The sequence below is a fragment of the Lipotes vexillifer genome, unplaced genomic scaffold (genome assembly GCF_000442215.2).
Source record: "Lipotes vexillifer unplaced genomic scaffold, Lipotes_vexillifer_v1.1 scaffold174, whole genome shotgun sequence".
Lineage (NCBI taxonomy): Eukaryota > Metazoa > Chordata > Mammalia > Artiodactyla > Lipotidae > Lipotes > Lipotes vexillifer.
In genome coordinates, this window is record NW_006785255.1 from 655,672 (window position 1) to 669,064 (window position 13,393).

Genomic DNA, 13,393 nt, shown 5'->3' on the forward strand with positions numbered 1-13,393 from the left:
AAAAAAAAAAAAAAAAAAAAAAAAAAAAAAAAAAAGGGAATATGCCTTCCTCATTCTTCATCTTGCTTTTTTCACTTTATTTTGTATCTTGGCAACCTTTCGACAATGGCACGTAGAGTTTCCTCATTTCTTTTCCAGCTGCACAGTGTTCCAGTTTGTGGGTATATCACAGCTTATTGTGGTGGTTTTAAAATATTAAATTTTAAAATGCGAATTCTTTGATACTCATCCTATTAGAATTGAAGTCTATGTTCCTTCACCTTACGTGCAGGTGTTTGGACCAATAGAGCATGGCAGAAGTGACACCATATTTGACTTCTGAGACTAGGTCATAAAAGACCATATGGCTTTCACTTAGGTCATCTTGTGTTCAGGCATGTATGATAGTTTTAATAATAACCTATGTCCTCATTAGGGACTGGCAGTAAATATAAATACTATTTTTGTTGAGTAAGGCAGAGCATTCTATAGAGAGAACCAGAACAGGATCCCTGAATTCTGTAAACTTGGAAAATGGTTTTCTTATAAATAACTTTGTATTAATTGGCAGAATCCATACAGCTCAGTAGAAATCAATGTTTATTTGGGAAATTCCTATGGTCTAAGATTAATAACAACTCAGGCGTCTGTGAAAGTCTTCTACTTTAAATCTGCTCACTACCCCTTCTATGTATTGCTGTTCCTCTGGATGGTGAGTCTTAGCACTTTAATCTCTGAAACTTTAAAACTTCACATGTTCAAATGATGAACTATTAGAGGCTTTCTTGTATACTAGTTTTAAATCCATATTATGGATCTGCGAAGCTTAACTCTCTCAACTTGACAAAGCATAGGAGGAAAAAATATTTTGCCATTGCCTTTAGAAATACATGCTTTGAATAGAATGCCCTGACTGGTCATGTGGCACATACAAATACTTCCTATGAAAGAAAAAAATATTGCACGCTAGTTGGTCTTCTGACGCGTAAAAGAGCCATGTAACACTCCTTAATGTTCAAAAATACTGTCTTTGCAATTTTCAGAAGGGTACTGGAAGAAATAGAAATTTAAGTAAAAAAGGGACATTGGAAGTAAAAGAATGAGGTAAAAAAAGATAATCATCATCTCTATTTTAAAGTCACAGATATATTCTCTTAGGTGTATCCAGATTCCTTACCAAGAGCAACTGTGTTATGGAATATAAAAGCAAAAGGGAACACACTACACCACTCCTTCTCAGGTGGAAAACTGAGGCCCAGAGATGTAAAGTAACTACTCTGAGGTCAACAGCTAGTAACTGGCAGAAAGAATTCAAGTGTCAGGTCCCCCAGGCCAAACTACACCTGGTGGCAGATCATTTCTGAGACTATATAGGGATTTAGTTACATAATGCTTGAGAAACACATGAAGACCAGGAAGAGGAGATACACTTTTCACTTCTTTTTCACATGTTTATTTTTATTCTTACAAAGAAAAAGAAGTTCACTTTATAACAGCAACCAGGGAAAGGAAAAAAAATCTAGAAAAGTGCAAAAGCAAACAAACTCTGATGCACTCCCTACTCAATCCACCAAAAAAAAGTATGGAAGTTCTCTTGAAAGAATAGCAGGCAGAATGTGTTCCCTTTTAAGAACTATTAAAGGGCTGTCATTCTCAGGTTATGCAATATCTCTTCATTCTTATAAAAATGGAACTCATAACAGCTGAGTGTAAAGCTGTACTCAGGGTTGTCTGCTTTTCCCCAAAGTGGAAGGATTAGCATTTCCATTGATCACTTCGCAGACAGTAGCTTACTGCCTTCAAATATAGTTATGAACATCCGTCCTGCTAACTCTCCTCTCTAACATCTGAGCTATCTAGCTAACATCTGTATGCATCTGGCAAATCTTGCAAGATTTTTACAGAATGCTCTGTCCTAGAACTTTGACATTCCTGATAAGAGTTTGAAGAATCCTTGGAAATAAATGAGAAGCCGAAAGCATCATCTCCCACTACAGTGAAGTATTACCATACATATAATAAATAATTGTTGAATGAAATGTACTCCTCAGGCCTGATCTCTCCCCAGACTCCAGACTTGTACATCCAATTGCATACTGGACATTTCCAATTGAATGATGACTAAAGGTATTTCAAACTCCACTTGTCTGAAACAAAATATTTATTTCCACTGTCCTTCTCCTCACCACCCCTGCAACACACACCCAACTCCTTCTGTTTGCCCATTTTAGAAAAAAGTGCAATTTTTTACCTAGCTGTTTAGGTCATTTTTGAGATTTGTGATTCCTTTCTTTCCACTGATTCAATCCATCAGCAAGTCCTTCTGCTCTATGCATAAAATATGTCCTGAACCTAAGCACATTTCACTGCTTCCATCACTTATACCCTGGTTCAAAATAACATTACCTCTTGCCTATTCCACTGTAACAGCCTCCTGATTAGTTTCGTGTCTTATTAGCCTCTTATCATTTTTCACCCAATAATTCATTCTCCAAACACCAACCAGGATGATCTACTTAAATGTAAAACATTTAATATCTCGTGTCTCTCGTCTGCTCCAAGCCCTTCATGGTCTCCCATTATCCTCCGCACACAATCCCATTTCTGATGGTGGCCCTACAAAGCTGCCATAAAACTTGTTACCCGACATCTGCCTCTACAAGGATGAAGTACTAGCCACTGCAGTTGCTGACCTTCAACACACCCTGAAAGGAGTTCACGGCAGAGATCAGGAATGAGGCACTATGTTTCTCGGGAAAACCTGGCAGAACAGGGCTTCAGAGAGTTAGGTATTTTTCAGGAGAAGATATTATGAGCCCAATTTCTTGCATCTTCTCATATCTAGAAAAGCACTAAAATCATTAAAGGAGACATCTGCTCCTCATGACTAGCAGCAATCTTCTGCCAAAATGTGTGCTTGATTGCATGTATACCCCTTTCACTAAAATCACATACATACTGACCTCCCACCTTACCTCTTTGGAACAGTTCCTCAGAGGTATCTGAGGGGCTGTCTCCCAGCCTATATTTCTCATTTTGCCCCAAATAAAACTTAACTCATAACTCTCACTTTGTGCATTTTTTCAGTTGACAAAGCTCTCCTGGACTTCCTAGTCTAGTCCTCTAACTTCTTCTACCACACTCCCCTAAGTCACCACACTCTAAACAACTGTCCTCCTTGTTTTATAACAGCATGTTTTGTGCCTGTTGTTCCAGCTGCCCGACACACGCTTCCCCTAAATCTTCCAACAGCTGATTCCAACACATTTTTTGCGTCTCTGAGCAATTGTCATCTTTGAGATATCTTTCCTGAACACACTACGTGAAATACTCCCCACACTACCATTTACTCTATCCTCATGCCCTGCTTTATTCTCTTCACTCTCTGGAGTTATAATCCTTACCAAGTGTATCTCTCACTGAAATGTAAGCTCCCTAGCATCTGGAACAGTATAACAGGTGCTCAAATATTTGAAATGATAACTGACTGAATGAAACATTTCTTGATTAATGTTTTAAAGATGTTTGGTAGAGCCAGGAGGAAATATGGGCATTATAAAATAGAATAAAAGAATCATAGAGCTTGATGCCTGCTGAATAACATAAAAGGATTATAATAGGAAATGGGCTTGCCATAATATTGGAAAACTGGAAGCAGATATACTTCAGCAACGTTTGGGCTCTATTTTCCCTTCATAAGGATGTGGTCTCACTGAAGGAGATTTTGATTCAAGAACAATTTTGTACAAGTATCTGCTGTACAGCACAGGGAACTATATTCAATATCTTGTAATAAACTATAATGGAAAAGAATCTTAAAAAGACTATATATATATAGTATAACTGAATCACTTGGCTATACACCTGAAACAACATTGTAAATCATTTGTACTTCAGTAAAAAACAAACAAAAAAGAAACATTTTGAAAAAAAACTCCTTTAAATGGAGCATCAGCTTTAGCACACAGCACAATATCAAGCTTCCTTACTTTCTCAGTATCACAGCAGGTCCACACCCATATTGGAACCTTCACGGAGCTTCCGGTAGCTGTTCTCAAATATGCTGCATCTATTTCCACTCATTGTGACAAACTGGTTTCTAGTGGGTTTCAGAAACCTTGGCAAATATTGATAAAATGAGAATTTAATTTAATCTTAGAGTTGGTTGTGCATATAGTGTGGGTCCCTGGGTCTACATCATCTCTTCCTGCCCGTCCACAGCCAATCTTAAACTCTGCAAGGATGCAAGGAGGTTCCGAAATTTAAAAGACTGCTCAGGGCTTCCCTGGTGGCGCAGTGGTTGAGAGTCCGCCTGCCGATGCAGGGGACACGGGTTCGTGCCCCAGTCCGGGAAGATCCCACATGCCGCAGAGCGGCTGGGCCCGTGAGCCATGGCCATTGAGCCTGCGCGTCCGGAGTCTGTGCTCCGCAACGGGAGAGGCCACAACAGTGATAGGCCTGCGCACCGCAAAAAAAAAAAAAAAAAAAAGTTGTGATGGAGATCTCTGGAAGAGCTTTTGCCATTTGATATTATGTGGAGCTGAGAGGTGTCTGGTGGATCAATGTCCTGGATTCACCTCTCCCACCTCAGAGGCACAGGTCTGACCATTGGCTGGAGCACCAAGACCCTGTCTGCCACATGCCCGCGCCCCACAAAAAAAAAAAAAAAAAAAAAAAAAAAAAACTTCCCAAATAGATTCAAGGACTCTAACTCAGTGCAATGGACTGAATGTTGTGTCCCCTCAAAATTCATATGTTGAATCCTAACCCCCCAATGTGATGGTATTACGAGGTGGGATCTTTGGGAGGTAATTAGGTCACGAAAGTGGAGACCTCATGAATGAGACTAGTGCTCTTATGAAAAGAACCCAAAAGAGCTCTCTTGCCCTCCTCTGCCACATTAGGATACAAGGAGAGGTTGGGGGTCTGCAACCCACGAGTTCTCACTAGACACCAAATCTGCTGGCACCTCCATCCTGGACATCCCAGACTCCAGAACTGTGAGAAATAAATGTTTGCTGTTTAAGCCACCCAGTCCATGGTATTCTGTTATAACAGCCTGAACCAAGACACACTAGTGCCTAGTAAAACTCTAGTCTAGTGTAGAACATAGTTCCAAGTGAAATAAAACTTTGCCTCACTTTAAAGTAAGGCACCATTTTTAACTTTAGATTTCTTCAGGTAGAGGATCAGTAAAAGTATACTTTATTTATTGTACAATTTCTAAGAAGTACAAAAGTTCATATTAAATAACTTATCTCTCAAACCAGGAGTCAATTTATTTTCTAGTCACTGAAAACATTTCCTCAAGCAACTTCGAATTTACACACTTTTTAAAGTGAAACAAGGTGAAAAGGAAATGGCAATGCCTTCTAAACTGCAATTATATTTCATAGGAAATCTAAGTGTGTTTCAGAATAAAGGAATATTAACCTCTTCATTGAAGTTAAGTTGCTTTGAGGTAATTTTACACTTAAAATAAATGCACATTAGAGTATTACATTAGATGGAAATGAACAGTTCTTCAATTCTTTAAAAAGGATTTGAATATAAACATATCTGTTTTTTGAATTTTATTTTATTTATTTTTTTATACAGCAGGTTCTTATTAGTTATCCATTTTATACATATTAGTGTATATATGTCAATCCCAATCTCCCAATTCATCACACCACTACCCCCACCCCCACCCCCCTTGCCGCTTCTAAACAAACTCTCACTAAGGTCACTAATAACCTCCATGGCACTAAGTTCAAATGACATTTTTTTAGACCTTATCTATTTGCTCTTTCTTGTAGCTTTTGACATGTTTGACTACCCCTTTCTCGAAGTATTTTCTTCCTCTTGATTCTGTGATATTACAGTCCCCTGGCTTTCACCCTACCTCACTGGGAGACACTTATCAGCCTTTTTGCAGGCTCTTCTTAATCTGACTGCTCATTAAATCTGGGAGTTTCTCAAAGCTTTGTCCTAGGCTCTCTCTTCTTTTATGTTATTCTTTCTCCCTGAGTGGTCTCATATAAAGCTTCCCAAACTTTTTCACTTTTGGTACACAGAGAAAACAACAATATTTGTATAGCTACTCAGAGCTGGAGGCCACTGGACTAAAGGCTTCTGCTACTCCAAGGACTGAGGATAATCCATATCTTAACACGTGTATGTTCTATCTCGTTACATTCCGTGGCACACTGCTGGGGCTTTAGGAAACTCTAAATCAAGATCCATGTATTTGGCTATCACCAATATGTAAATAACACAGTTTTATATTTTCAGCCCAGATCTCATTTCTTAGCCCTACACCTGTAAATCCAATTGCTTATCTGACATCGCTTCTTGGATATTTGAAAGCTCCTTAAATGTATCATGTCTGAAACTAAGCTCATGATCTGTAATCTTCAAAACCTAGTCTTTGGGCTTCCCTGGTGGCGCAGTGGTTGAGAATCTGCCTGCCAATGTAGGGCACACGGGTTCGAGCCCTGGTCTGGGAAGATCCCACATGCTGCGGAGCAACTAGGCCCGTGAGCCACAACTGCTGAGCCTGAGTGTCTGGAGCCTGTGCTCCGCAACAAGAGAGGCCGTGATAGTGAGAGGCCCGCGCACCGCAATGAAGAGTGGCTCCCGCTTGCCACAACTAGAGAAAGCCCTCGCACAGAAACGAAGACCAAATACAGCAAAAATTAATTAATTAATTAATAAAAACTCCTATCCCCAACATCTTCTTTAAAAAAAAAAAAAAAAAACCTAGTCTTCTGGTGTTTTGCCTCAGTGTAGGCAATCACACCAAGTTGTAGAAGCCAGAATTCTAGGAAATAGCCTTTCCACCTCCCTCTCATTCCTACATTCAATCTATCATCAACCCCTCTTCAGTAATTCCTAACATCTACTTATCTCTCCACTTCTACCACCACCTGAGTCCAAGTTATCATCACAGTTTATCAGATTTGTCCAAATCATTATAGTAGCCACTCAAAGTCATCTATCCTCATCTACTCTGGCCCTTCTCTAATTCATTCTCTAATCAATAGATAGAGTAATTAAAAAATAATAAAAGATCTAACCAGATCATCCCTTTGCTTAAGGCAAAATTCTTCAACATGACCAATCATCCCTGCATGCACTGATTAATACTTATTGTTCTGGTCATCTGTTGCTGCAGAACAAATCACCCAAAAACTTAGGGCTTAAAACAACAATTTAATATTAGCTTTCATGATTCTGTAGATTGTTCAGACTCAGTTGGGATGTTAATCACCTAGAATCTGCCATGCAGGTGCAGTAAGAATTTGGCTTGGCTTGGAGTCATCTGAAGGCTCAAATGGGCATCCAAGATGGCTTCTTCACTCACATGTTTGAGGGCTGGTCAGGCATCCCTCTCTCCATATAGCCTCTGCAGGTGGCTAGTTAAGGGTTCCTCAAAGCATGGCAGTCTCAGGATGTTCAAATTCTTATATAAGTTACTTTCCTCAGAGTGTACTTTATAAGAGACCAAGGCAAAAGCTGCAAGACCTCTTGTGACCTAGTCTCCAAAGTCATTCAGCTCTCTATTACCTTATTCTGTAGTCCAAAATCAGTCACAATGTCAGCCCAGATTCAAGAGAAGAACTATCTAAGGATTTGAATATCAAAAAGCATAGTTCTAAGGAGAGTCTCTGGAGAATATGAACCACACCAACCTCTCCACTCCCATTTTGCAGCACATTCCCTATTGCTGTTTCTACTTTGACCACACTGGCTTTCTTTCAGTTCCTAGTACTTACCATACTCTAACCTGCTAAAGGCTTTTGCACATACTTTTTTTTTTTTTTTTTTGCTTAGAGTGTTCTAATCCCCTCCTTGCCAAGTTAACTACTGCTAAGCTTTCAGAGCTAAATCAAGTCTCAGGAAAGCCTTTCCTGACCAGGTTAAATCTTTTCATTATATGCTCTCACGGCGCTGGATATATTTTTAGCACTGTCCTCATCCCCACTGCACTTTTGCATTTGTTTGAATGATTATGTAATTTATGTCTCAATATCCCCCACTAGACTGGAAGAGGAGCCATGTCTGTCTTTCCCTTCTTACCACAGAGCTTGGCTAGTACTCCAATATTTATTTGCTGAATGAATAACAGAAACAAAGTAAGCAAATGAAACTATCTCTGTATAACAAAGTACTCTTTTCCCTATAGAATTATAGTGAAGTAGATAATCACATTCCCATATTCAATACATAATCAGACAACCCAAATATAAACCATTTTTCACAGATGACGTCTCATAAATTTAGAGGTCATATTCATTTGCCACATCCTTCTTATAAAATTAGCAGATGTATAAAGAAAGCAAAGAAATATAGCCAAATTGTATGTTTTGTGGTATTTTTTCCAGCCTCCTTTCAAATGAGCCTAAAACTCTTTGATTTTAATTTCTATGATTTAACAAAAGCTGACAAATATACCAAATGGGACACTGTGATCACAGGAGAGGTGATGTCCTCCTACTCTATGCAGGAATCCAGTACTGACAGCAAAGACCACTAGAAGCATTCCACTTAGAAACCCAGGAGGATCTGTTACACAAATGAAACCAGATGCAAAATACTAACTGCTCCCCCACTACATTATCGATAACTTGTCTATAAATAAACACTCCATCAACTTTCAATTTGAAGTGGAATATTTCATCTTGGGGTGGGATCTCACATTCCTGTTCTTAGAAGGTTACACAAACAGCGAAGAGTTGAATTGGAGAAAATAGTCACTAGTTATGGCTATTAACCACTTCTATGAAATTTTTTTAATGTCTGGGTAATTATAGATGGTAATTATCATAAACCAAAGTTCTTTCCCAAAAAGTACATTCTATTTCTGGTCTTTTGAATTCCAAGCTTCAACTCTACTGTTGTCAACTACTGAAAATATTTGGTCTAGTGACAGACTATTTCTTACATTCTGAAATGATTCAACTTATTCTTTTTCCTCATGTTCCATGAGGGCATGGATTTGGTTACTCTTGTTTACCTAGAGCAGTCTCCGGCACATTGTCCCACCTGATGAATTACTGAATGAGTAATTAGCACTGTTCTTCTAGAATCAGATCTTGTGTATTTACTCAAAATATTTATCAAGATTCTTATTTGTTATTTATTAAGAAAAGATATTTTGCCAAAAATGCAAAAAAAAATGCCTTTTACTTCTCATTTATGCTTCTTGCTTCCTAGGTATTATGCCATATGAAATTAGTGTTTCTAATTATTTAACCTGTCTCATTCACCAGTTAAGAAAAAAAAAATTGTTCTACAATAGGCAGAAAGAGCTTTTTGCTAAAAAATTGTTACAAACAAGACAACAGGCCCAAAATGGAGTCACTTATGCCTCTCTCAGAAATGGACTCTTAACCCAATCAATCAATCAGGAATCTCCTGATCAGCACTAGTGAGGTCATCTGCCTCATAGGCCCCTGCTATCCCCTAAAGAAAAGTAACCTTGCCACAACCAATCCACATTTTGCTAGTATAACTTCCCTGTCCCACTCCCTTCTGCCTATATAAGTCTTTAATTTTGTACAGTTCCTTAGAGCTCCTTTTAATCTGCTAGGCAGGATTCTGCCTGATTCATGAATCACTAAATAAAGCCAATAAGATCTTTAAAATGTACTCAGTTGAATTTTGTTTTATAACACATTGAATATCTTTGGTAAAAGTTTTCTGGAATAAAACTTCTTTTTCTTAGTGGCTGAGCTGAAACTTGTACCATATTTTGTGCTTTGAGAAGTCTTATCAGAATAACAACTATTTGACAAATGATAAAGAAGTCTACAAGCAGGTCCGTGAGTATGACCATTTTTGTGGGATAATTTAGCCACTCTCTGACTAAAAATAAAAAAACAGATGCAAGATAGAGAGCATGAAAATCTGTTATAGGACAGTTTCTTAAATCTAAATTCTGTCTCTCAATAAATCATCAACTATTTTGTCTTAAAAGGGTGAATTGATGAAATTGAAACAGTCATTAAATAAGTGTTTAAACCTGTTGTAGACCATACAGTTTAGATAACAGTAAACACATTAACATCAAATTTGCCTTTTAAGGAAATTCCCCCAAGAGGTGTCCTCTGACACGGGTTTAATGCTGACCAACAAACATGACTTGTGGGTTTTCTATGGGTGAGTATCTGTACCATTTTGCACCTTATTTCTCAACTCATTAATCACACTAAATTATTCACAGATAAACATCCTTTTCCTTTGTCCTGCTTCTTGTTAAGTATGGATTAAGATCTAGATTGTTGCTTTTCAAGTTATAAAGTATTAAATGGAAATGTTAAATACTTGACAAGTTCGACCTGCTCTACAGCTGCTCCAATTCCAGACTTGAACGTAGAGAAAGTTGTGCTACAGGAAACAGGATCCACCCACATTTTCAAAGGCATTAATGTTTGCCTCCTTGGGTTTTTAAATGTCTCGCATTCAGCCAAAAAGGAGAGATGCACTTAACCTACATTTGCAAGTGCCATATTTGACCAATCTTTTCACTACTCTAAGTGTTTTTTTAAAGTCTTGCCTTACATTTTCTATAACTACTGACTCCACCTTATTTCTACTATAGGAATCAACTAAAAGGCTTAGAACAAGGATAGATCTTGGAATAAATTGAATAGTTTGGTAAATAGATTTCCCCCTTTTTTCTTCAGACCCCATTGCCATCAAATCTTTCTTGATTCCATTTTACGAAGAGAAATAAATAGAAATATTTATTTTATTAACGGGTTACTTTTAAAAGTCAATTTCAATCTCACTCAATGCACTCAATCTCACTGCATTTTTGATATGCATCAAAAATATTCCATCTTCTCTTCTATTCCTCATTTTACCACTAAAACTAACACATACTCCTTACAAGTAGAAGCAATAAGGAAGGACAGAGATTTCAGACATGTTAGGAATATTGATTAACTCTTCTCCTTTTGCTAAGGCAATTCCCTGATTGAACAGACTACTGGTGGGTGAATGGTAGGAAATGCATATTTTTCAAGCTAAGCCCTTTCAAGGACAGATGCCAAGGTGAGCAGTACTCCTGGTTTCTCAGCAACGTGGAAGAATTTGTGAATGACTGTGAAAGATTTGCACAACCATCCAGCTGCACTTTGGAGCTGCTCTAAAACAGCAAAGCCCAACCTGGGAAATTCATGTCACATCCTGTACCCCTGGGTCAGAAGTGGTGAAATACACACACACACACACACACACACACACACACACACACACACACACCAACAGCAGTGGATAAGACACGGTGCACACACACACACACACACACACACATCCCATACCCGTGGGTAAGAAAGGGCGAAATACACACACACGCACACACTCACACAACCCACACTACACCACGAGAAAGCCCTGCGGTGAAGCTCTCAGGCAGGCAGGCTCTGCTTCAGAAGGCACAGTCAGCATCCCTCTCTCCCAGCCCAAGTGAGAGGCTGGCCTCCGCCTCAGAACTCCCTGGTCTTTACATCCTAGGCTTTTTCTTACAAAGTAGAAAGATCTATGCTGGCCTTACCTCTGGGGCTGCTTTCTTGTAAGTATGGTGGGGCCGTGGGAGTGACATTTCCAGAATGGGATGCGGAGAGCAGAGGCGAGCGTTCGTCCACCCCATCAGCAGCCATGACTGCAGCAGTGGCGCCGGGGCCGGGGTGGAGGCTGAGTCTGGGGTTGCGGCTCCGGTTGGAGGCGCTGTTAATGCTACTGCCGCTGCAGCCGCCTCCGGGAGGACCCGGGATGTGTCACAAGGTAGGAGGCGGGCAGGGAGGGGGGATGCGGGATCGAGAGGCGGGGAAGGGAAGCGCGCTGGGAAGCACGCCTAGGGGAGGGGAGCGGATGAATAAAAAAAAAAAAGAAAGGGCCCGGGAGAGCTGGGGGAGGGGAGAATGGGAGGAGCAGGAGCCCTGGGAACTTAGTAGGGCTGACTGGGAAACGCTGGGAAGGGAAGGTGCCAAGTAACCGAACGCTGAGAGGAGGTAAGTGGGAGGGAGGGGTTAAAACTCTTTCTTCTTTGTACTTCACATTTCCTTAACTAAGGAAAAAGAAGAGTGAAGGACAGCCTGAAAGGGGGCAAAAAGGCCTGTGGCTTGATTACAGGAAAACTACAGCAATCACAAATCCAAGTTTAACTCCTCAAGGGAGGAAGAGGAGCTCTTTGCTGTCAAACTTTGCAGCAATTATATAAAGAAAACTTATTCCTAGGGTTAGCAATTCCTTCTCGAGGGCTGCTGCTTTTGTTAGGAAATCATTTTTCAACATCTGTTGTCTAAGAGGACGTAGATTTTTGTATGAGCAGTGCCATTTCCTGCTTTTCCTTGTCAATTTTTAAATATCTGTTTGGCACTCTAGTAACTGTATCTTATTGAAACTATGCATAGTGTGTTGGTTTTTACAAGTTTAATTTAACAAAATAGGTTGTCATTTTAGTTTTGTTTTTGTACTGTATTGTCCCTGACACATATATGATAATAAAGTTTATGAATAATGTAAGACGAATAACTATTTTCTTTAGTAATGTCTTAAAATAATCATTCACATGTAAAACAGTATTAAAAACAAGCTAAGTACAGTTCTCATCTTGCTTTTTGTGTTTATTTTTTTCTTTTCTTTTTTTGGTGGCTTGCTAGAGTGGTTTTAAAATCAAAGTTTTGAACATGCCCAGTTTAGATAACATGCCCAGATAAAAAAATGCAATGGGAAAATAGTCATGGTCTCAAACCGATCATTCTTCTGCAACAGTTCTTTGAGTCATTCATCACATATTATCATGTGATTACTGGTCTACACATATGAATAGGGAATGGTCTTGGTCTTGAAGATGTCTGTGAGACAGCACAGTCAAAAACAAACCAAAAATGAAGCTGGTAGTCTTTAAAGGGGCTGGAGATTTAAAGGGGCATGAGTAAAAGCAAACTGTAGACATTTGAAACTAGCTCTTATATTACGTGCCCTCTGAAGATACTCTTTATTCTGAAAATTCCATTTAGGGACCAGCTGGAAATCCTAAGGGAAAATCAAAGAATAATGTTTTCTATTATGCAGCATCCATTGTGGATCAGTAGTATCAGGAGACAACACAATATAAGGATTCCCAGGGACTTCCCTGGTGGTCCAGTGGTTAAGACTCCACACTCCCATGCAGGGGGCCCAGGTTTGATCCCTGGTCAGGGAACTAACACCTCACTTTTGGCAACTGAGGCCACGCGCTGCAACTACTGAGCATGCGTGCGTTCTAGACCCCCCCGCACTCCGCATCTAGAGAAGCCGGCACACCGCAACAAAGAGCCCTTGCCCCGCAACAAAGACCTAGTGCAGACAAAAATAAATAAATAAATAGGATTCCCATAGGATATAATTCTAGGGCATTTATAGGTCTCTAGGAACTGGAATG

General features: G+C 39.5%; 1 protein-coding gene across 1 annotated transcript in view; it reads right to left on the reverse strand.

Moving 5' to 3' along the window:
- The window catches only part of PIP4P2 (phosphatidylinositol-4,5-bisphosphate 4-phosphatase 2), a 78,428-nt gene extending 66,691 nt beyond the window's left edge, over positions 1-11,737 (reverse strand). The window contains exon 1 of the mRNA XM_007457338.1: positions 11,522-11,737. Within this exon, the coding sequence (XP_007457400.1) occupies positions 11,522-11,627 (106 nt within the window). The 5' untranslated portion in view covers positions 11,628-11,737. The remainder of the gene's footprint in view (positions 1-11,521) is intronic.
- Between the last annotated feature and the right edge of the window lie 1,656 nt (positions 11,738-13,393).